The sequence below is a fragment of the Mixophyes fleayi genome, chromosome 10 (assembly GCF_038048845.1).
Source record: "Mixophyes fleayi isolate aMixFle1 chromosome 10, aMixFle1.hap1, whole genome shotgun sequence".
Lineage (NCBI taxonomy): Eukaryota > Metazoa > Chordata > Amphibia > Anura > Limnodynastidae > Mixophyes > Mixophyes fleayi.
In genome coordinates this window covers 1,152,030-1,173,155 of record NC_134411.1, presented here as the reverse complement: position 1 = coordinate 1,173,155, position 21,126 = coordinate 1,152,030, and the positions used below count along the sequence as shown (strand labels likewise).

Genomic DNA, 21,126 nt, shown 5'->3' with positions numbered 1-21,126 from the left:
TGGGGGGGGGTGATGTCAGTGCTGTGTATGAGGACAGAGGGGGGGGTGATGTCAGTGTTGTGTATGACGGCAGCGGGAGGGGGGGGGCTGATGTCAGTGTTGTATATGAGGGCAGTGGGGGGGGGGTGATGTCAGTGCTGTGTATGAGGACAGAGGGGGGGTGATGTCAGTGTTGTGTATGACGGCAGCGGGAGGGGGGGGGGCTGATGTCAGTGCTGTGTATGAGGACAGAGGGGGGGGGCTGATGTCAGTGTTGTGTATGAGGACAGAGGGGGGGGGGGCGCTGATGTCAGTGTTGTGTATGAGGGCAGCGGGGGGGGGGCTGATGTCAGTGTTGTGTATGAGGGCAGTGGGGGGGTGTGATGTCAGTGCTGTGTATGAGGACAGAGGGGGGGTGATGTCAGTGTTGTGTATGACGGCAGCGGGAGGGGGGGGGGGCTGATGTCAGTGTTGTATATGAGGGCAGTGGGGGGGGGGGTGATGTCAGTGCTGTGTATGAGGACAGAGGGGGGGGTGATGTCAGTGTTGTGTATGACGGCAGCGGGAGGGGGGGGGGCTGATGTCAGTGCTGTGTATGAGGACAGAGGGGGGGGGCTGATGTCAGTGTTGTGTATGAGGACAGAGGGGGGGGGCTGATGTCAGTGTTGTGTATGAGGGACAGAGGGGGGGGGCTGATGTCAGTGTTGTGTATGAGGGCAGTGGGGGGGGGCTGATGTCAGTGTTGTGTATGAGGACAGAGGGGGGGGGCTGATGTCAGTGTTGTGTATGAGGACAGAGGGGGGGGGGGCTGATGTCAGTGTTGTGTATGAGGGCAGTGGGGGGGGGGGGTGATGTCAGTGTTGTGTATGAGGGCAGTGGGGGGGGGGGGGTGATGTCAGTGCTGTGTATGAGGACAGAGGGGGGGGGCTGATGTCAGTGTTGTGTATGAGGGCAGTGGGGGGGGGGTGATGTCAGTGCTGTGTATGAGGACAGAGGGGGGGGGCTGATGTCAGTGTTGTGTATGAGGACAGAGGGGGGGGGCTGATGTCAGTGTTGTGTATTGAGGACAGAGGGGGGGGCTGATGTCAGTGTTGTGTATGAGGGCAGTGGGGGGGGCTGATGTCAGTGTTGTGTATGAGGACAGAGGGGGGGGGGGCTGATGTCAGTGTTGTGTATGAGGACAGAGGGGGGGGGCTGATGTCAGTGTTGTGTATGAGGGCAGTGGGGGGGGGGTGATGTCAGTGTTGTGTATGAGGGCAGTGGGGGGGGGGGGGTGATGTCAGTGCTGTGTATGAGGACAGAGGGGGGGGGGGCTGATGTCAGTGTTGTGTATGAGGACAGAGGGGGGGGCTGATGTCAGTGTTGTGTATGAGGACAGAGGGGGGGGGCTGATGTCAGTGTTGTGTATGAGGGGCAGTGGGGGGGGGGGGGTGATGTCAGTGCTGTGTATGAGGACAGAGGGGGGGGGGGCTGATGTCAGTGTTGTGTATGAGGACAGAGGGGGGGGGGCTGATGTCAGTGTTGTGTATGAGGGCAGTGGGGGGGGGGGTGATGTCAGTGTTGTGTATGAGGGCAGTGGGGGGGGGGGTGATGTCAGTGCTGTGTATGAGGACAGAGGGGGGGGGGCTGATGTCAGTGTTGTGTATGAGGACAGAGGGGGGGGGCTGATGTCAGTGTTGTGTATGAGGACAGAGGGGGGGGCTGATGTCAGTGTTGTGTATGAGGGCAGTGGGGGGGGGGGGGTGATGTCAGTGTTGTGTATGAGGGCAGTGGGGGGGTGATGTCAGTGTTGTGTATGAGGACAGAGGGGGGGGGCGCTGATGTCAGTGTTGTGTATAAGGACAGAGGGGGGGGGCTGATGTCAGTGTTGTGTATGAGGGGCAGAGGGGGGGGATGATGTCAGTGTTGTGTATGAGGACAGAGGGGGGGGGGCGCTGATGTCAGTGTTGTGTATGACGGCAGTGGGGGGGTGATGTCAGTGTTGTATATGAGGGCAGTAAGGGGGGGTGATGTCAGTGCTGTGTATGAGGGCAGTGGGGGGGGGGTGATGTCAGTGCTGTGTATGAGGGCAGTGGGGGGGGGGTGATGTCAGTGCTGTGTATGAGGGGCAGTGGGGGGGGGATGATGTCAGTGTTGTATATGAGGGAAGTGGGGGGGGGGGTGATGTCAGTGCTGTGTATGAGGGCAGTGGGGGGGGGGTGATGTCAGTGTTGTGTATGAGGGCAGTGGGGGGGGGGGCTGATGTCAGTGCTGTGTATGAGGGCAGTGGGGGGGGGGGCTGATGTCAGTGCTGTGTATAAGGGCAGTGGGGGGGGGGCTGATGGCAGTGCTGTGTATGAGGGCAGTGGGGGGGGGGGCTGATGTCAGTGCTGTGTATGAGGGCAGCGGGGGGGGGGGGGGCCTGATGTCAGTGTTGTGTGTGATTAATTTATTTGTTGGGTTGTTGGGGTGGTTTGGCCGCTATTGGGAAAAAGGATTGCTATCTTTTAAAAGTAAATGCAAGTTATTTAATGTATGATAGGAAATAGGTTTATTTATTAAATGTGATTACTATTAATTTAATGTTGGGGTTGTTTGGGGGAAATAGGTCTTTTCATTAAAGGTGAATAAAATTATTTTACAAGAAAGGAGGACTAATAATAAAACATGAGTTCTTTTGATGTCGGACTGCATAGAGGGAGGGAGTCCTACAGTGTTCACTCATAGGATTTTTATATCTCATGTACCTGTCCTTTTTCCAAACAGGGACCCAACATTCCAGGACAACTGAGCTTAGGACGCAAGCAGCAGGAAGAACAGGTAGGAGAGAGCAGGACAGTCTGCCAACTGTCCTGATTCTGGTGGGGCAGTCCTGAGTTAGGGGACTGACCCACTCAGTCAGGACTTTGACCCGACTACAGGGACAGTTGGGAGGTATGTCCCACTTCACACTGCTCTGCTCATGTAGGGGGTGCTGCATGCACCTAACAGTAGTGCACGCAGCATTGCTTGTGTATCTAAAAGGGGTTGGAAGAGGTGGAGAGCTACCTAGCACTGTCTAAAATTATATGCATGCTGGTCACGCCCACTGGTGGTGAGGCATGGAAACCCCCCTCCTCAAATCCTCCGTTTGCCCCTGTACTTGTAGGTTCACAGCCAGAGGTTGGCCAGGCCTGCTCTATACTAATCCCTCAGTGGTAATCTGCTGATCACTGTTGTGTGTGCATTGGATGGAAATTGCAAATGTGTGACACAACCCTTAAAGCGAAACTAACTAATAAACATATTGTGTGCAAATAGGCACAAATACATGACTGGTTGGGATCAATAATAAATGTCTGGGATTGTGTTTATGTCCTCAGCCCCAGATGACGCAGTTGGAATTTAGGGTAGGGTAAACAGGTGTTTAGCCAATGAAAACTCACTACCAGGCTGCTAATCATATTGTCTGGGATTACACGCATGCCGCCCCGCATCCACAGACTAATACTTCTCTCTCTACTAGATGAACCTGGGCTGAACTGAGCGGTAAGGGGATCACTTTGTCAGAATGTGACGGATTCCAGGCGGGCTCAGAGTCACTGGGTGGCTGTGCGCTTGTACTGATCACACAAGCAGCAGTGTGAGCCGCCAGTCTGTGCCAGGTGCCATTTTCTGAACTTTCAGACTTACTACGGTTTATGCTGCCGATATATATTGTATACAGCCAAGTTCTATTGTGGAGAACAGGGAGCTGGGACTGCTAAATTAGGGTCACTCTGATACAAATTACCGTAATTTAGGGCTGTATGTACGAAAACAAGTGCAAAGTAAAATAGCAACTAGATTCTAATATTGAGCTGAGGTCTCCAGCTCACAAGTATATGGGTTAGAAAAACCCATAATTAGAAAATCAGCTATAGGCCCACCCATTAAATAATTTGGCTGAATGGCATAAGAACGAAACTGAGTATGTATGATGTAGATATGTCAGGGGTTCACGTGGTTTAGAGATGTATTAAGATTATCTTTAAGCCTTTGTTTTTACTGAAATCCTGGAAGACGCACAGGATTCTGGACCTGGAGGACTGAACAACCCTGGTCTAAGCTGAGCAGGATTTATTAGACAAATTCCATTGTGTAGGGTTGCACTGAACAGCACATTCCTCCTATACAGCCCGTCATAATGGTAAATTAATAGGCTTCCGGCAAAAAATGTAGTGTTCGAGCGAGTGAGTGTGTGCACGTGAGTGTCTATGTGTGTGTGACTCTGTGTGTGTGTAAATGAGTGAGTAATGTGTATCTGTAAACTACAATGGAGCAGTGACTGGTGTGAAGTATACCATAGGATATTAGCTGAACGTATGCCCAGGATGGCTGCCTTACCCTGGAAGGTGCTTTGATTCTATTGGGGCAAAGCAAGTGCGGGCATCGGTGTGAGGGCACCGTGCATCAGTCTCGTGCGTCAGTATTCACCCGATTCTGGGCACACATTTATCTACTGGGTGTACGGCAACAATAAATAACCAGATAAATACTCTGGGGGAAATTCAAGTGACAGCGTTACTCGTGGGAATAACGCGGCCTGCGCACTATTCCGTTACAACGGTAACAGATGTGCATTATTACTGTTAGTACGCTAATTTCAATACTGATTTTTGCGTGCAGCTGTGAGAGCCACTAGCAGAAATCTGTGTTAAATTACTGCACTAACGGTAATAGTGAACAGGCCGCGATATTCTCACGAGTAACGCTGTCAACTGAATTTCCCTCTATGTCAGATTTATTACTTAATCATTTCCTTGGACAAAATAAAGAGACGCTCTCTGGATTTTATTGCACATAATGTACGGAACGTAGAGATGATATGTTGTACCCAAAGGTAGCAGAACTTATCCAGTCTGCTTGATGATGGAAAGACCTGGCTAGAAAGCACTGATGTCAGCTAGAAAAAGAAACAACTTGCCTATTAAACGCTATAAGACAATTATGTTGTCCAGAGGTGAAAATGCCTTTAACCATTACCAGGTATACATTAATCCGGGATATTCATCGCTTATTGTGTGACACATACATGTTCCCTTTTGTGTCACAACGCTGCAATTTAATCTTATCTCCTGGACTCTAAACGATTCATTGCGTCCACCGTCTATAATGAAATAAGCGATGAAGTGGTCACTTAGGCAATATTTTTTCAAATGCGATTCAGACCAAGAAATCCAAATTTGGCCCTGAGAGGTGGAGATAAATCCAACGCGATTAATCGCACAAAGTGGCATAAAGCGTTTTCAGAGCGATTCCTTTCATGAGACTAGAAACCATATGTGCGTTACCGCGTTACCCAGTGTCAGTAATTAAGGGACGAGTCGGTAATGCTGGCCGCCATGCTTCGCTGAGTACGACTGACATCCAGGTTGTAGACTCACAAGGTCGAGGTGTCTTTGTGAGTCTAAGAAAATAATTGTCAAGTAAACAAACAGGATATTTTTAATGATACATGAAGAACAGCATTTGCCTTGACAGATAGACAACACCAAACACACAGAGTATTGTAGATAGAGTGAGACAATCCCTAGAACATGGCTCCCTCTACAGTCCTGCAGGAGATGTTTACAGCAACACGGTTTGAAAAACCAAAAGAATTTCAGAGCCGGAATAGAGAATTAGAGCCATTCTAGAAGGATGGTAGAATTCCATCAACGGACAGTTGGATCTCCTGCGTGCGGCTTGGCTGCACCCTTCCTCCAGCACAATACACACAAGCTGCTGACTCTGAAAGCCACAAATAATGCTCCGTGGAATGTTCCCCAAGTGGAACAAAGTTTCCAGAGAGCCAGTTTGTGCCATTAGATAAACCTTAAAACATAGCACCCTATGCAAATCTCAGCTCTGCATCCAAGAAGAATAACAAAACCCTCTAATGAGGAATGTTAAATAAGCAGGGATCATTACTTTACAGACACATTCCCACAGCCAAAGATGACAAACACGCAGAAAATTCAGAATACGCTGGAGAAAAAGTGCGAGACGCCCAACCACATAAATCAGTGTTTTGAATACTTTTTTCTCTATGGGTATAATTGTGCCTTAGTTTCCTCTAATGATTTATTGAAGTAAATATTCTGTATGGTTTAACAGCTACTGCTGCAATGTCCCCGACACAAACCCGTCTTTATTCTGCAGCCGGGAGAGGTGAATTCATTGCAGTATTCTCGGCTTTGGCACATACACATTTCTCAGGTCTTTTAAAGAGTTCAATGTACATGGAGCTATTGAAAGCGAATAAACAGTGTACTCCGCAATAGGGCCAAAAAATGTCTTAGTCGGGTGGGATAAACAAAGACGATATGTGGAAAACAAAATTATACAACGTTTCCAAAAACACGTTATGTTTCTATAGGAAAATGGCGACAAGTAAAATATAATAACAGGCTTGTACGACTTGTCATTTAAAGTTTGCTGAGCAGTACCAAGATAACAGGTCCCGGACTGAGTGAGCGTATAGACAATATGATAGATAAATAGGCACTAGAAGGAGGATTCGGACGTCCTATATTTTGGTACTCAGTTTATGATCAAGTTTCAACTTAATTCTACACAATACATAAAACGGTCATTAAGTGGAGGGCAAAAGTGAATTTTATTTCTCATAATATCTAAAATGTACTGATTTATAAATGTATAATACTGTTTATCTTTCCAGATTATCTGTTTTCCAGTTGCACCGGAGGTAAAAAATAATTGTTTTATCTAATGTGCACGAGGACAAACTGTACAGGCGAAAGTTACGACAACCCGAGTTAGCAGGAAAAAATGACACTAGACAAGTTCTATACAAAACACACAGGAATCACTATTCAAAGTCTTATCAACTTTTATGGTTTTGAAAGAAAACAAATAAATAACTTTCTGGGTTTCATAATGTGACGTTCAGTTTATTTTATGACTGAATAAACATTCTCTTTCATAAAATGATGTCCTCCCCTTTGTGTTTGTTGAGGGATGATCATTAGGAGGTATGAATGTATCCCCAATGGGCGATAACCTCTCCACAAAGGTGCTGTATGCGTCCGGCACAGGATGAATAAACCTTTCACGCCTCCGTTTTACTTTGTTACATTCTTACCAATTTTGTGGTCTCTGTTTCGCCCAATCATTCAACACTGTAGATTTGTTGTAAATACGTTACATTACAGGTCTTCACTAATTTATTTCACTCCAAAATATCTTAAGAGTGACATTTCCATGGAAGAGACAGATTCAGCTGCAGTCCTGTGAGAACACAGGGCTTTGGGAGCAGGAGTTCAAAGGTCATCCCCAAAACTCTTCTTGTTGGAACTAAAAAGTAATTTTGACAATTCATGATAAGAGTTTTCTTAAAGATGCCTTTGTGCAGGTATTCCCATTCTTAGAGAAAAAAAGACGCTGTACCTGTCTTCTTGCAGCGTGTTGTGCACCTGTGCGCGTGGGGGGGGGGGGGGGAAACAGGAGCATATACACGGAGAGAGAAACGCGTTGTGCATCTGCAAATTCTGCAGTTAGTAAATGACCCTTTTATATACAGAATATATGTACATGATTATCTTTCATATATATATATATATATATATATATATATATATATATATATATATATATACACACACACATATATATTGTTTACATATTACGCATTATTTCTTCATATTGGTCCAATCTCACACCCAACACTCAAAACGCACACATACACCAGTGCAGATGTAACCAGCAGTATGTTTTAGAACCGTAGGACAACCCCAGAAAACCCACACAAACACGAATAACATACAAACACCACACAAACACGGAGAACATAGAAACGGAAACACAAACAAGGAGATCATACAAACGCAAACACAGAGAACATACAAACGCCCCACAAAAACAGAGAACATACAAACAGCATGCAGTCAGTATTATTATATATCATCACTGAGGCACCAGGTATGTACGGCCCCTGACTAGTGACCAGTAAAGACTTCCCCAGGGGGAACTGACAATTCATCACCAAGACCGTAACTGAGGATAAACACCCCCGAATCAGGAGAGCATGAAGCTGAGAGGACTCCGCTGCCCCCCGGTGGACATATCATGACGTGTGTCAGTATCAGTAAACAGGCGATTTAATCTTTTGGGTATTGGGAGTCACTTGTGTGGAGTTCAGTACTGTGTATACTACTCACAGAGGTGACTGCTAATATCCTTATTATATGCAGTAAGTGTTATAGCATCTGACAATATGTATAATAAAGAGCTTACCTCCCGTCACTGGCTGCTCTAACTGTGCACATACATTATCACACACCTCTGGGACTAGACACAGACATCTCTAGGACTGGAAACAGATATACAGAGTAAATGCCTTTAGGAATGTAACTATAGGAATTATACAACTATAGAGAAATACAACTATAGAGAAATACATAGGGGTACACACCTCTAGGAGTGCACAGGGATATAGGGGGTACACACCTCTAGGACTGTACAGGATTATAGGGGGTACACACCTCTAGGACTGTACAGGATTATAGGGGGTACACACCTCTAGGACTGTATAGGGATATAGACGGTACACGCCTCTAAGACTGTATATAGGGGGTACACCTCTAGGGCTGTATATAGGGGGTACACACCTCTAGGGCTCTATATAGGGGGTACACACCTCTAGGACTGTATACAGGGAGTACACACCTCTAGGGCTGTATATAGGGAGTACACACCTCTAGGACTGTATACAGGGGGTACACACCTCTAGCGCTGTATACAGGGAGTACACACCTCTAGGGCTGTATATAGGGGGTACACACCTCTAGGACTGTATACAGGGAGTACACACCTCTAGGACTGTATATAGGGGGTACACACCTCTAGGGCTGTATATAGGGGGTACCCACTTCTAGGGCTGTATATAGGGGGTACACACCTCTAGGGCTGTATATAGGGGGTACACACCTCTAGGGCTGTATATAGGGAGTACACACCTCTAGGACTGTATATAGGGGGTACACACCTCTAGGACTGTATATAGGGGGTACACACCTCTAGCACTGTATACAGGGAGTACACACCTCTAGGGCTGTATATAGGGGGTACACACCTCTAGGACTGTATATAGGGGGTACACACCTCTAGCACTGTATACAGGGAATACACATCTCTAGGGCTGTATATAGGGGGTACACACCTCTAGGGCTGTATACAGGGAGTACACACCTCTAGGGCTGTATATAGGGGGTAAACACCTCTAGGACTGTATATAGGGGGTACACACCTCTAGGACTGTATATAGGGGGTACACACCTCTAGGGCTGTATATAGGGGGTACACACCTCTAGGACTGTATATAGGGGGTACACACCTCTAGCACTGTATACAGGGAGTACACACCTCTAGGGCTGTATATAGGGAGTACACACCTCTAGGACTGTATATAGGGAGTACACACCTCTAGGGCTGTATATAGGGGGTACACACCTCTAGGGCTGTATATAGGGGGTAGACACCTCTAGGACTGTATATAGGGGGTACACACCTCTAGGGCTGTATATAGGGGGTACACAACTCTAGCACTGTATACAGGGAGTACACACCTCTAGGGCTGTATATAGGGGGTACACACCTCTAGGACTGTATACAGGGAGTACACACCTCTAGGGCTGTATATAGGGGGTACACACCTCTAGGAATGTATATAGGGGGTACACACCTCTAGGGCTGTATATAGGGGGTACACACCTCTAGGAATGTATATAGGGGGTACACACCTCTAGGGCTGTATATAGGGGGTACACACCTCTAGGACTGTATACAGGGAGTACACACCTCTAGGGCTGTATATAGGAGGTACACATCTCTAGGAATGTATATAGGGGGTACACACCTCTAGGGCTGTATATAGGGAGTACACACCTCTAGGACTGTATACAGGGAGTACACACCTCTAGCACTGTATACAGGGAGTACACACCTCTAGGGCTGTATATAGGGGGTACACACCTCTAGGAATGTATATAGGGGGTACACACCTCTAGGACTGTATATGGGGGTACACACCTCTAGGACTGTATATAGGGGGTACACACCTCTAGGACTGTATATAGGGGGTACACACCTCTAGGACTGTATACAGGGAGTACACACCTCTAGGGCTGTATATAGGGGGTACACACCTCTAGGACTGTATAAAGGGGGTTCACACCTCTAGGGCTGTGTATAGGGGGTACACACCTCTAGGGCTGTATACAGGGGGTACACACCTCTAGGACTGTATATAGGGGGTACACACCTCTAGGACTGTATATAGGGGGTACACACCTCTAGCACTGTATACAGGGGGTACACACCTCTAGGACTGTATACAGGGGGTACACACCTCTAGGACTGTATATAGGGGTACACACCTCTAGGGCTGTATATAGGGGGTATACACCTCTAGGACTGTATATAGGGGGTACACACCTCTAGCGCTGTATACAGGGGGTACACACCTCTAGGACTGTATACAGGGGGTACACACCTCTAGGACTGTATATAGGGGTACACACCTCTAGGGCTGTATATAGGGGGTACACACCTCTAGGACTGTATATAGGGGTACACACCTCCAGGACTGTATACAGGGGGTACACACCTCTAGGACTGTATATAGGGGGTACACACCTCTAGGACTGTATATAGGGGTACACACCTCTAGGACTGTATATAGGGGTACACACCTCTAGGACTGTATACAGGGAGTACACACCTCTAGGACTGTATACAGGGGGTACACACCTCTAGGGCTGTATATAGGGGGTACACACCTCTAGGGCTGTATACAGGGGGTACACACCTCTAGGACTGTATATAGGGGTACACACCTCTAGGACTGTATACAGGGAGTACACACCTCTAGGACTGTATACAGGGGGTACACACCTCTAGCACTGTATACAGGGAGTACACACCTCTAGGGCTGTATATAGGGGGTACACACCTCTAGGACTGTTTACAGGGGGTACACACCTCTAGGGCTGTATATAGGGGGTACACACCTCTAGGACTGTATATAGGGAGTACACACCTCTAGGACTGTATATAGGGGGTACACACCTCTAGGGCTGTATATAGGGGGTACACACCTCTAGTGCTGTATATAGGGGGTACACACCTCTAGGACTGTATATAGGGGGTACACACCTCTAGGGCTGTATATAGGGGGTACACACCTCTAGGACTGTATATAGGGGGTACACACCTCTAGGACTGTATATAGGGGGTACACACCTCTAGGGCTGTATATAGGGGGTACACACCTCTAGGACTGTATATAGGGAGTACACACCTCTAGGGCTGTATATAGGGAGTACACACCTCTAGGACTGTATACAGGGAGTACACACCTCTAGGACTGTATACAGGGAGTACACACCTCTAGGGCTGTATACAGGGGGTACACACCTCTAGGACTGTATATAGGGGGTACACATCTCTAGCACTGTATACAGGGGGTACACACCTCTAGCACTGTATACAGGGGGTACACACCTCTAGGACTGTATATAGGGGGTACACACCTCTAGGACTGTATATAGGGGGTACACACCTCTAGGACTGTATATAGGGAGTACACACCTCTAGGGCTGTATACAGGGGGTACACACCTCTAGGACTGTATATAGGGAGTACACACCTCTAGGACTGTATATAGGGGGTACACACCTCTAGGACTGTATATAGGGAGTACACACCTCTAGGACTGTATATAGGGGGTACACACCTCTAGGACTGTATATAGGGAGTACACACCTCTAGGACTGTATATAGGGGGTACACACCTCTAGGACTGTATATAGGGAGTACACACCTCTAGGGCTGTATATAGGGGGTACACACCTCTAGGACTGTATATAGGGAGTACACACCTCTAGGACTGTATACAGGGGGTACACACCTCTAGGACTGTATATAGGGGGTACACACCTCTAGGGCTGTATATAGGGGGTACACACCTCTAGGGCTGTATATAGGGGGTACACACCTCTAGGACTGTATATAGGGGGTACACACCTCTAGGACTGTATACAGGGGGTACACACCTCTAGGGCTGTATATAGGGGGTACACACCTCTAGGACTGTATATAGGGGGTACACACCTCTAGGGCTGTATATAGGGGGTACACACCTCTAGGACTGTATATAGGGGGTACACACCTCTAGGGCTGTATATAGGGGGTACACACCTCTAGGACTGTATACAGGGGGTACACACCTCTAGGGCTGTATATAGGGGGTACACACCTCTAGGGCTGTATATAGGGGGTACACACCTCTAGGAATGTATACAGGGGGTACACACCTCTAGGACTGTATACAGGGGGTACACACCTCTAGGACTGTATATAGGGGGTACACACCTCTAGGACTGTATATAGGGGGTACACACCTCTAGGACTGTATACAGGGGGTACACACCTCTAGGGCTGTATATAGGGGGTACACACCTCTAGGGCTGTATATAGGGGGTACACACCTCTAGGAATGTATATAGGGGGTACACACCTCTAGGACTGTATACAGGGGGTACACACCTCTAGGACTGTATATAGGGGGTACACACCTCTAGGACTGTATATAGGGGGTACACACCTCTAGGGCTGTATATAGGGGGTACACACCTCTAGGACTGTATACAGGGGGTACACACCTCTAGGGCTGTATATAGGGGGTACACACCTCTAGGGCTGTATATAGGGGGTACACACCTCTAGGAATGTATACAGGGGGTACACACCTCTAGGACTGTATACAGGGGGTACACACCTCTAGGACTGTATATAGGGGGTACACACCTCTAGGACTGTATATAGGGGGTACACACCTCTAGGGCTGTATATAGGGGGTACACACCTCTAGGAATGTATATAGGGGGTACACACCTCTAGGAATGTATACAGGGGGTACACACCTCTAGGACTGTATACAGGGGGTACACACCTCTAGGACTGTATATAGGGGGTACACACCTCTAGGAATGTATATAGGGGGTACACACCTCTAGGACTGTATATAGGGAGTACACACCTCTAGGACTGTATATAGGGGGTACACACCTCTAGGACTGTATACAGGGGGTACACACCTCTAGTGCTGTATATAGGGGGTACACACCTCTAGGACTGTATATAGGGGGTACACACCTCTAGGAATGTATATAGGGGGTACACACCTCTAGGACTGTATACAGGGAGTACACACCTCTAGGACTGTATATAGGGGGTACACACCTCTAGGACTGTATATAGGGAGTACACACCTCTAGGACTGTATACAGGGGGTACACACCTCTAGGGCTGTATACAGGGAGTACACACCTCTAGGGCTGTATATAGGGGGTACACACCTCTAGGACTGTATACAGGGGGTACACACCTCTAGGACTGTATACAGGGGGTACACACCTCTAGGACTGTATATAGGGAGTACACACCTCTAGGACTGTATATAGGGGGTACACACCTCTAGGACTGTATATAGGGGGTACACACCTCTAGGACTGTATATAGGGGGTACACACCTCTAGGACTGTATATAGGGAGTACACACCTCTAGGACTGTATATAGGGGGTACACACCTCTAGGACTGTATACAGGGGGTACACACCTCTAGGACTGTATATAGGGGGTACACACCTCTAGGACTGTATATAGGGAGTACACACCTCTAGGACTGTATATAGGGGGTACACACCTCTAGGACTGTATATAGGGGGTACACACCTCTAGGACTGTATATAGGGGGTACACACCTCTAGGGCTGTATATAGGGGGTACACACCTCTAGGACTGTATACAGGGGGTACACACCTCTAGGGCTGTATACAGGGAGTACACACCTCTAGGGCTGTATATAGGGGGTACACACCTCTAGGACTGTATACAGGGGGTACACACCTCTAGGACTGTATACAGGGGGTACACACCTCTAGGGCTGTATACAGGGAGTACACACCTCTAGGGCTGTATATAGGGAGTACACACCTCTAGGACTGTATATAGGGGGTACACACCTCTAGGGCTGTCTATAGGGGGTACACACCTCTAGGGCTGTATATAGGGGGTACACACCTCTAGGACTGTATATAGGGAGTACACACCTCTAGGACTGTATATAGGGGGTACACACCTCTAGGACTGTATATAGGGGGTACACACCTCTAGGACTGTATATAGGGAGTACACACCTCTAGGGCTGTATATAGGGGGTACACACCTCTAGGACTGTATATAGGGGGTACACACCTCTAGGACTGTAAGAAACCACCAGCTCTATACACAGAACAGACACTGAGCTCTGGGGTGATGCACAGACGTCACGATGCCGTGAAGGATGACGGGAGATGTAGTATCCTAGAAGTGACCGGAAACACGTGACAGTCTCGCGCCGCTCTAGAACTCAGTCTCCCGGCATCCCCTGCGCGTGTTTCCGGTGGTTTCCCGGGAGCAGAATGAGCCGTCACAACGAGAGCAGGGGCCACAAGAGAGGGGCCCAGAGCCAGGATGGAGAGGTGAGAGCCGGCAGTGTACCCGGGGATTATTACTGCCTCACACCTCACCGTAGTACTGATACTACTGTTACTACCTCACACCTCACTGACCGTAGTACTGATACTACTTTACTGACCGTAGTACTGATACTACCTCACTGACCGTAGTACTGATACTACTGTTACTGCCTCACTGACCGTAGTACTGATACTACTTTACTGACCGTAGTACTGATACTACCTCACTGACCGTAGTACTGATACCACTGTTACTACCTCACTGACCGTAGTACTGATACTACTGTTACTGCCTCACTGACCGTAGTACTGATACTACTGTTACTACCTCACACCTCACTGACCGTAGTACTGATACTACTTTACTGACCGTAGTACTGATACCACTGTTACTGCCTCAGTGACCGTAGTACTGATACTACTGTTACTGCCTCAGTGACCGTAGTACTGATACTACTGTTACTACCTCACTGCCCGTAGTACTGATACCACTGTTACTGCCTCAGTGACCGTAGTACTGATACCACTGTTACTGCCTCAGTGACCGTAGTACTGATACCACTGTTACTGCCTCACTGACCGTAGTACTGATACTACTGTTACTACCTCACTGACCGTAGTACTGATACTACTGTTACTACCTCACTGCCCGTAGTACTGATACCACTGTTACTGCCTCAGTGACCGTAGTACTGATACCACTGTTACTGCCTCAGTGACCGTAGTACTGATACCACTGTTACTGCCTCAGTGACCGTAGTACTGATACCACTGTTACTGCCTCAGTGACCGTAGTACTGATACCACTGTTACTGCCTCAGTGACCGTAGTACTGATACCACTGTTACTGCCTCACTGACCGTAGTACTGATACTACTGTTACTGCCTCACTGACCGTAGTACTGATACTACTTTACTGACCGTAGTACTGATACTACCTCACTGACCGTAGTACTGATACCACTGTTACTACCTCACTGACCGTAGTACTGATACTACTGTTACTGCCTCACTGACCGTAGTACTGATACTACTGTTACTACCTCACACCTCACTGACCGTAGTACTGATACTACTTTACTGACCGTAGTACTGATACCACTGTTACTGCCTCAGTGACCGTAGTACTGATACTACTGTTACTGCCTCAGTGACCGTAGTACTGATACTACTGTTACTACCTCACTGCCCGTAGTACTGATACCACTGTTACTGCCTCAGTGACCGTAGTACTGATACCACTGTTACTGCCTCAGTGACCGTAGTACTGATACCACTGTTACTGCCTCACTGACCGTAGTACTGATACTACTGTTACTACCTCACTGACCGTAGTACTGATACTACTGTTACTACCTCACTGCCCGTAGTACTGATACCACTGTTACTGCCTCAGTGACCGTAGTACTGATACCACTGTTACTGCCTCAGTGACCGTAGTACTGATACCACTGTTACTGCCTCAGTGACCGTAGTACTGATACCACTGTTACTGCCTCAGTGACCGTAGTACTGATACCACTGTTACTGCCTCACTGACCGTAGTACTGATACTACTGTTACTACCTCACTGACCGTAGTACTGATACTACTGTTACTACCTCACTGACCGTAGTACTGATACCACTGTTACTGCCTCACTGACCGTAGTACTGATACTACTGTTACTGCCTCAGTGACCGTAGTACTGATACCACTGTTACTGCCTCAGTGACCGTAGTACTGATACTACTGTTACTACCTCACTGACCGTAGTACTGATACCACTGTTACTGCCTCACTGACCGTAGTACTGATACCACTGTTACTGCCTCACTGACCGTAGTACTGATACCACTGTTACTGCCTCACTGACCGTAGTACTGATACCACTGTTACTGCCTCACTGACCGTAGTACTGATACCACTGTTACTACCTCACTGACCGTAGTACTGATACCACTGTTACTACCTCACTGACCGTAGTACTGATACTACTGTTACTACCTCACTGACTGTAGTACTGATACTACTGTTACTGCCTCACTGACCGTAGTACTGATACTACTGTTACTACCTCACACCTCACTGACCGTAGTACTGATACTACCTCACTGACCGTAGTACTGATACCACTGTTACTACCTCACTGACCGTAGTACTGATACTACTGTTACTACCTCACTGACCGTAGTACTGATACTACTGTTACTACCTCACTGCCCGTAGTACTGATACCACTGTTACTGCCTCAGTGACCGTAGTACTGATACCACTGTTACTGCCTCATTGACCGTAGTACTGATACCACTGTTACTGCCTCAGTGACCGTAGTACTGATACCACTGTTACTGCCTCAGTGACCGTAGTACTGATACTACTGTTACTACCTCACTGACCGTAGTACTGATACTACTGTTACTACCTCACTGACCGTAGTACTGATACCACTGTTACTGCCTCACTGACCGTAGTACTGATACTACTGTTACTGCCTCAGTGACCGTAGTACTGATACCACTGTTACTGCCTCAGTGACCGTAGTACTGATACTACTGTTACTACCTCACTGACCGTAGTACTGATACCACTGTTACTGCCTCACTGACCGTAGTACTGATACCACTGTTACTGCCTCACTGACCGTAGTACTGATACCACTGTTACTGCCTCACTGACCGTAGTACTGATACCACTGTTACTGCCTCACTGACCGTAGTACTGATACCACTGTTACTACCTCACTGACCGTAGTACTGATACCACTGTTACTACCTCACTGACCGTAGTACTGATACTACTGTTACTACCTCACTGACCGTAGTACTGATACTACTGTTACTGCCTCACTGACCGTAGTACTGATACTACTGTTACTACCTCACACCTCACTGACCGTAGTACTGATACTACCTCACTGACCGTAGTACTGATACCACTGTTACTACCTCACTGCCCGTAGTACTGATACCACTGTTACTGCCTCACTGACCGTAGTACTGATACCACTGTTACTGCCTCACTGACCGTAGTACTGATACCACTGTTACTACCTCACTGACCGTAGTACTGATGATAATGGTGCATTCTATTACCACACTGACTAGCACCATAGTGACCATATTAGTAATATTATACATGTAGTGTTACATGCTTTATATTACACTGAGCAATTTTAAAAGTAATCTACTTCCCCTCATGTTTTATGCTACAGTGTAGTAGTAATACTATGTACTCTGTTGTATGTTACAATGAGCATGGTCCTAATACTGCTGTCATCTTGCTGTAATAATATTAGTGTGTAACACCCTTGTTCTCACGGTCTTGTGATGTTTGGAGCTGGGATCCTCACACTATAACTACAGTAGTAATAATACTTGTTCATTATGTATCTGCACCCTGGACATAAATCTCTGTATTATCCGTCCATGTGTTCTGTGATGTCGTGTGCTGTACATACATGGAGGTAATGAGATGTCTCCTGTCAGTCCTGTGTTATCCGGTCACACGTGTTCTGTGATGTCGTGTCTGGTCATGTGTGTGCTGTACATACATGGAGGTAATCAGAGGTCTGTGTTGCAGGCTGGAGGAGGCAGCTGGGAGCAGGCAGATCTGGGTGATCAGCAGCGGACGCAGAAATTCCTCAGACTCATGGGGGCCGGCAAGGTGGGTGATCCTGTCCCGTTCTACATGTCTCTTATCACAGCATGTCGTCCGTTGTTCTGTGCATCATGCCCGGCGCTGGGCACACGGCTATATAATCACATAATGCTCAGTGTAGTGTAGGCAGTGACATAGGTACAGTGTAATCTTCCCACACGGCACCAGGGTACAGTTAGTGCGGTCTGCAGATCAGTCTGTGTACGGGCACCGTAAGTGTTTCTGGATGGTACGTTACGTATGTGGAGCGGATCTGAGACTCAGTATACCCTTTATAGGGCAGAAATGGCGGCTGCTCTGTCCTCTGCTGATCGCCCTTCTCATTCTCCCCTAGTCCCACAATGTGCCGTGGGGGGAGGTCAGGTAGCAGCCGCTGTTTTCTCTCTAATCTAGGGGCAGGGCATCATCACATAATATGGAAGTGTGCAGCGGATGCCCAGAGACAAACATGTTCGATACAGAGTAGGACGAGGGAACAGGATCAATTGGTGTTAAATCGGAGAATAGTATTTAACCTGAAAGATTGTCAGTCACACACTGACGTCCCACAGCACTAATTTAAAGCTAGCGCAAGATTTGACTTGAAACAAACTCGGTGAATGTCAACAGTCCACTCTATCTAGGTAATGTTATAACACATAGCAGTGTTCATTTATAGTACACCATAGATTCCATAGCAGAGGACAATCTGATATGATACAAATACATGAATACGGTTACACATGATGGCAACGTTGGGAAGGACTCCTGCCCATGGGGGGCGCTTTGTCCCAGGTTACTGCGATATTCAGCTGATTTCTTACTTCCAGAAAGAACACACCGGGCGTCTCATCATCGGAGACCACAAGTCCACGTCTCACTTCCGTTCAGGTGAGGGGGGGATCTATTCTCTGTACCCCAGATTTCCTGTGACGACAGGAAGTTATGTCTCCTTATACTGCCGGCTTATGTTATATTCCATTGTGTCCTGGCATATGTGAAATTATATCACATGCATTATGGGGATGGCGTGTACAGTAAACAGTGTTACACGTTGCAGGGGGGGTAATAGGTCAATCACAGTAGTGTGGGGCAGGGGGGTAATAGGTGAATCACAGTAGTGTGGGGCAGGGGGGGTAATAGGTGAATCACAGTAGTGTGGGGCAGGGGGGGTAATAGGTGAATCACAGTAGTGTGGGGCAGGGGGGGTAATAGGTGAATCACAGTAGTGTGGGGCAGGGGGGGTAATAGGTGAATCACAGTAGTGTGGGGCAGGGGGGGTAATAGGTGAATCACAGTAGTGTGGGGCAGTAACAGCAGGGGGGTAATATGTGAATCACAGTAGTGTGGGGCAGTAACAGCAGGGTGTAATATGTGAATCACAGTAGTGTGGGGCAGGGGGGTAATAGGTGAATCACAGTAGTGTGGGGCAGTAACAGCAGGGTGTAATATGTGAATCACAGTAGTGTGGGGCAGGGGGGTAATAGGTGAATCACAGTAGTGTGGGACAGGGGGATAATAGGTGAATCACAGTAGTGTGGGGCAGTAACAGCAGGGGGTAATTGAACACTCGGTGGGGTATAACGCAGGGCTGTTTCTCCCCTAGGTGACGAGGATCGGAAAATGAACGATGAGTTGGAGCATCAGTACCAGCAGAGTATGGACAGTTCGATGTCCGGGAGGAACCGGCGACATTGTGGGCTGGGATTCAGCGAGGTAATGACCAGCCGTTATGTAAGAAGTCTGAGCTTGGTGACAGGATATATGGCGATACTGTAGATTATAGGGATATAGGTCACTTTTATAAGAATGTGCACTAAGCATGCGTTACTCCTGATATACAGAAGAACAGATATTGGTGACAGCGTATATATCCGCATCACTCGTTTATTATATAGTTATAACAGGATGCACGAAGTTCAGTATTCTTTACGTCTAGCAGTGAACAGATCATCCATGCTCTGTGTGTTATTTAGTACACATTACAATACCCTACAGCTCGGTCTGTGCCCCGTATGCGCCCCTTCCCTGCCTTTGCCAGTGTTTTCACCATTTAATTACCCCATAGATTGTCTAAACATTTTATTCTTGGCTGCATAGAATAATTTGTATATATTTGTGTCTGTAATGAGTGATGTGTTTGTGTCAGTCTGATAGTTCTGAGGACAAGCCGGTGCCCCTTCCTGAAAGTGTCCACAGAGCGGAGAGTACGTCGGATTCGTGCTCTAGTGACAGCTCTTACAGCGACACAGAGTCCAGCCCGGAGCGGAGTGTCCGTGATAAGGCCGCTGAAAAGACTGCTGATAAGACCGCCGAAAAGGCTGCCGATAAGACCGCCGAAAAGGTTGCCAATAAGACCACCGATAAGACTAGCGAACCGGAGAAGAAACCTGCCAAGAGCAACTACAAAATGCAGTTTGTCAAGTCCACCAGCTCATAACACAATCTGCGTTCCGGGAAATTGCCGCTGAAGTACCACCAGCATGCCATGTTTTTAGAATTTCCTTAGTTCTACACAGGTGAAGAACCCTAAATGTGTTCACACAGGGAAATGCTGAAATCATGACCTGTTGAGGATGGGCACTGTTTCCAGCCACTGTGGACATTTTGTAGACTGATAAATTCTGGGAATCGCCAGGGATGGGAACATTATGTTCTAGCTGAAGGCTTAAGTGTCGGAGGGCAACACAGGGTGGAAACCAGGGGTCTGTCAGGGAAGGGGTTAACCCACTATTAGTTGAGGATGGAATAAAGATCCAACGTCTTTTATACTTCAAGCAATTCTGTATAAACTCGTTTTCTTGTTTTTTTTTTTTGGTTTTTTTTTCTTGGTTAAATGACCTGGAATATTGTGGTTTTCTTTGATAAATTATAATTTTACTCTGTAAATCTATTAAAACTAGAAAGTTGTTTTAATAGATATTTTTCTGGGCTTCATGGTTTCTATAGAGAACAGTTTGTGCTAATATCTGCATCTAATGCATTATACATAGTGACTGGCTGACGGTC

General features: G+C 47.4%; 2 protein-coding genes across 3 annotated transcripts in view; one reads left to right on the top strand and one right to left on the bottom strand.

Annotated features, from left to right (window-relative positions):
- The window catches only part of SOX6 (SRY-box transcription factor 6), a 307,461-nt gene extending 293,134 nt beyond the window's left edge, over window positions 1-14,327 (bottom strand). Inside the window, exons 1-2 of one of the 2 annotated variants that reach the window (XM_075187593.1) lie at window positions 14,237-14,327; window positions 8,215-8,290 (exon numbers count right to left, since the gene is read on the bottom strand). The gene's annotated coding sequence lies outside the window, so the exon portion shown is untranslated. Of the gene's footprint in view, window positions 1-8,214; window positions 8,291-14,236 lie in introns of those variants that run through there. The other variant, XM_075187597.1, reaches the window with a different exon arrangement.
- A 70-nt stretch (window positions 14,328-14,397) lies between these two features.
- C10H11orf58 (chromosome 10 C11orf58 homolog) lies at window positions 14,398-20,894 on the top strand. Its single transcript, XM_075187598.1, has 5 exons — window positions 14,398-14,502; window positions 18,061-18,144; window positions 18,948-19,008; window positions 19,724-19,833; window positions 20,267-20,894. The coding sequence occupies exons 1-5, from the start codon at window positions 14,443-14,445 to the stop codon at window positions 20,555-20,557; spliced, it is 606 nt and encodes a 201-aa protein (XP_075043699.1). The 5' UTR covers window positions 14,398-14,442; the 3' UTR covers window positions 20,558-20,894.
- Window positions 20,895-21,126: the final 232 nt, after the last annotated feature.

What these genes read in the sequence shown, in the direction of transcription:
- C10H11orf58 (XM_075187598.1), top strand. Translation starts at nt 14,443, where the DNA reads ATGAGCCGTCACAACGAGAGCAGGGGCCACAAGAGAGGGGCCCAGAGC. An exon ending in GACTCATGGGGGCCGGCAAG is followed by an intron (nt 18,145 to 18,947) that starts GTGGGTGATCCT and finishes TCTTACTTCCAG; the next exon opens with AAAGAACACACCGGGCGTCT. An exon ending in GTGGGCTGGGATTCAGCGAG is followed by an intron (nt 19,834 to 20,266) that starts GTAATGACCAGC and finishes TGTTTGTGTCAG; the next exon opens with TCTGATAGTTCTGAGGACAA.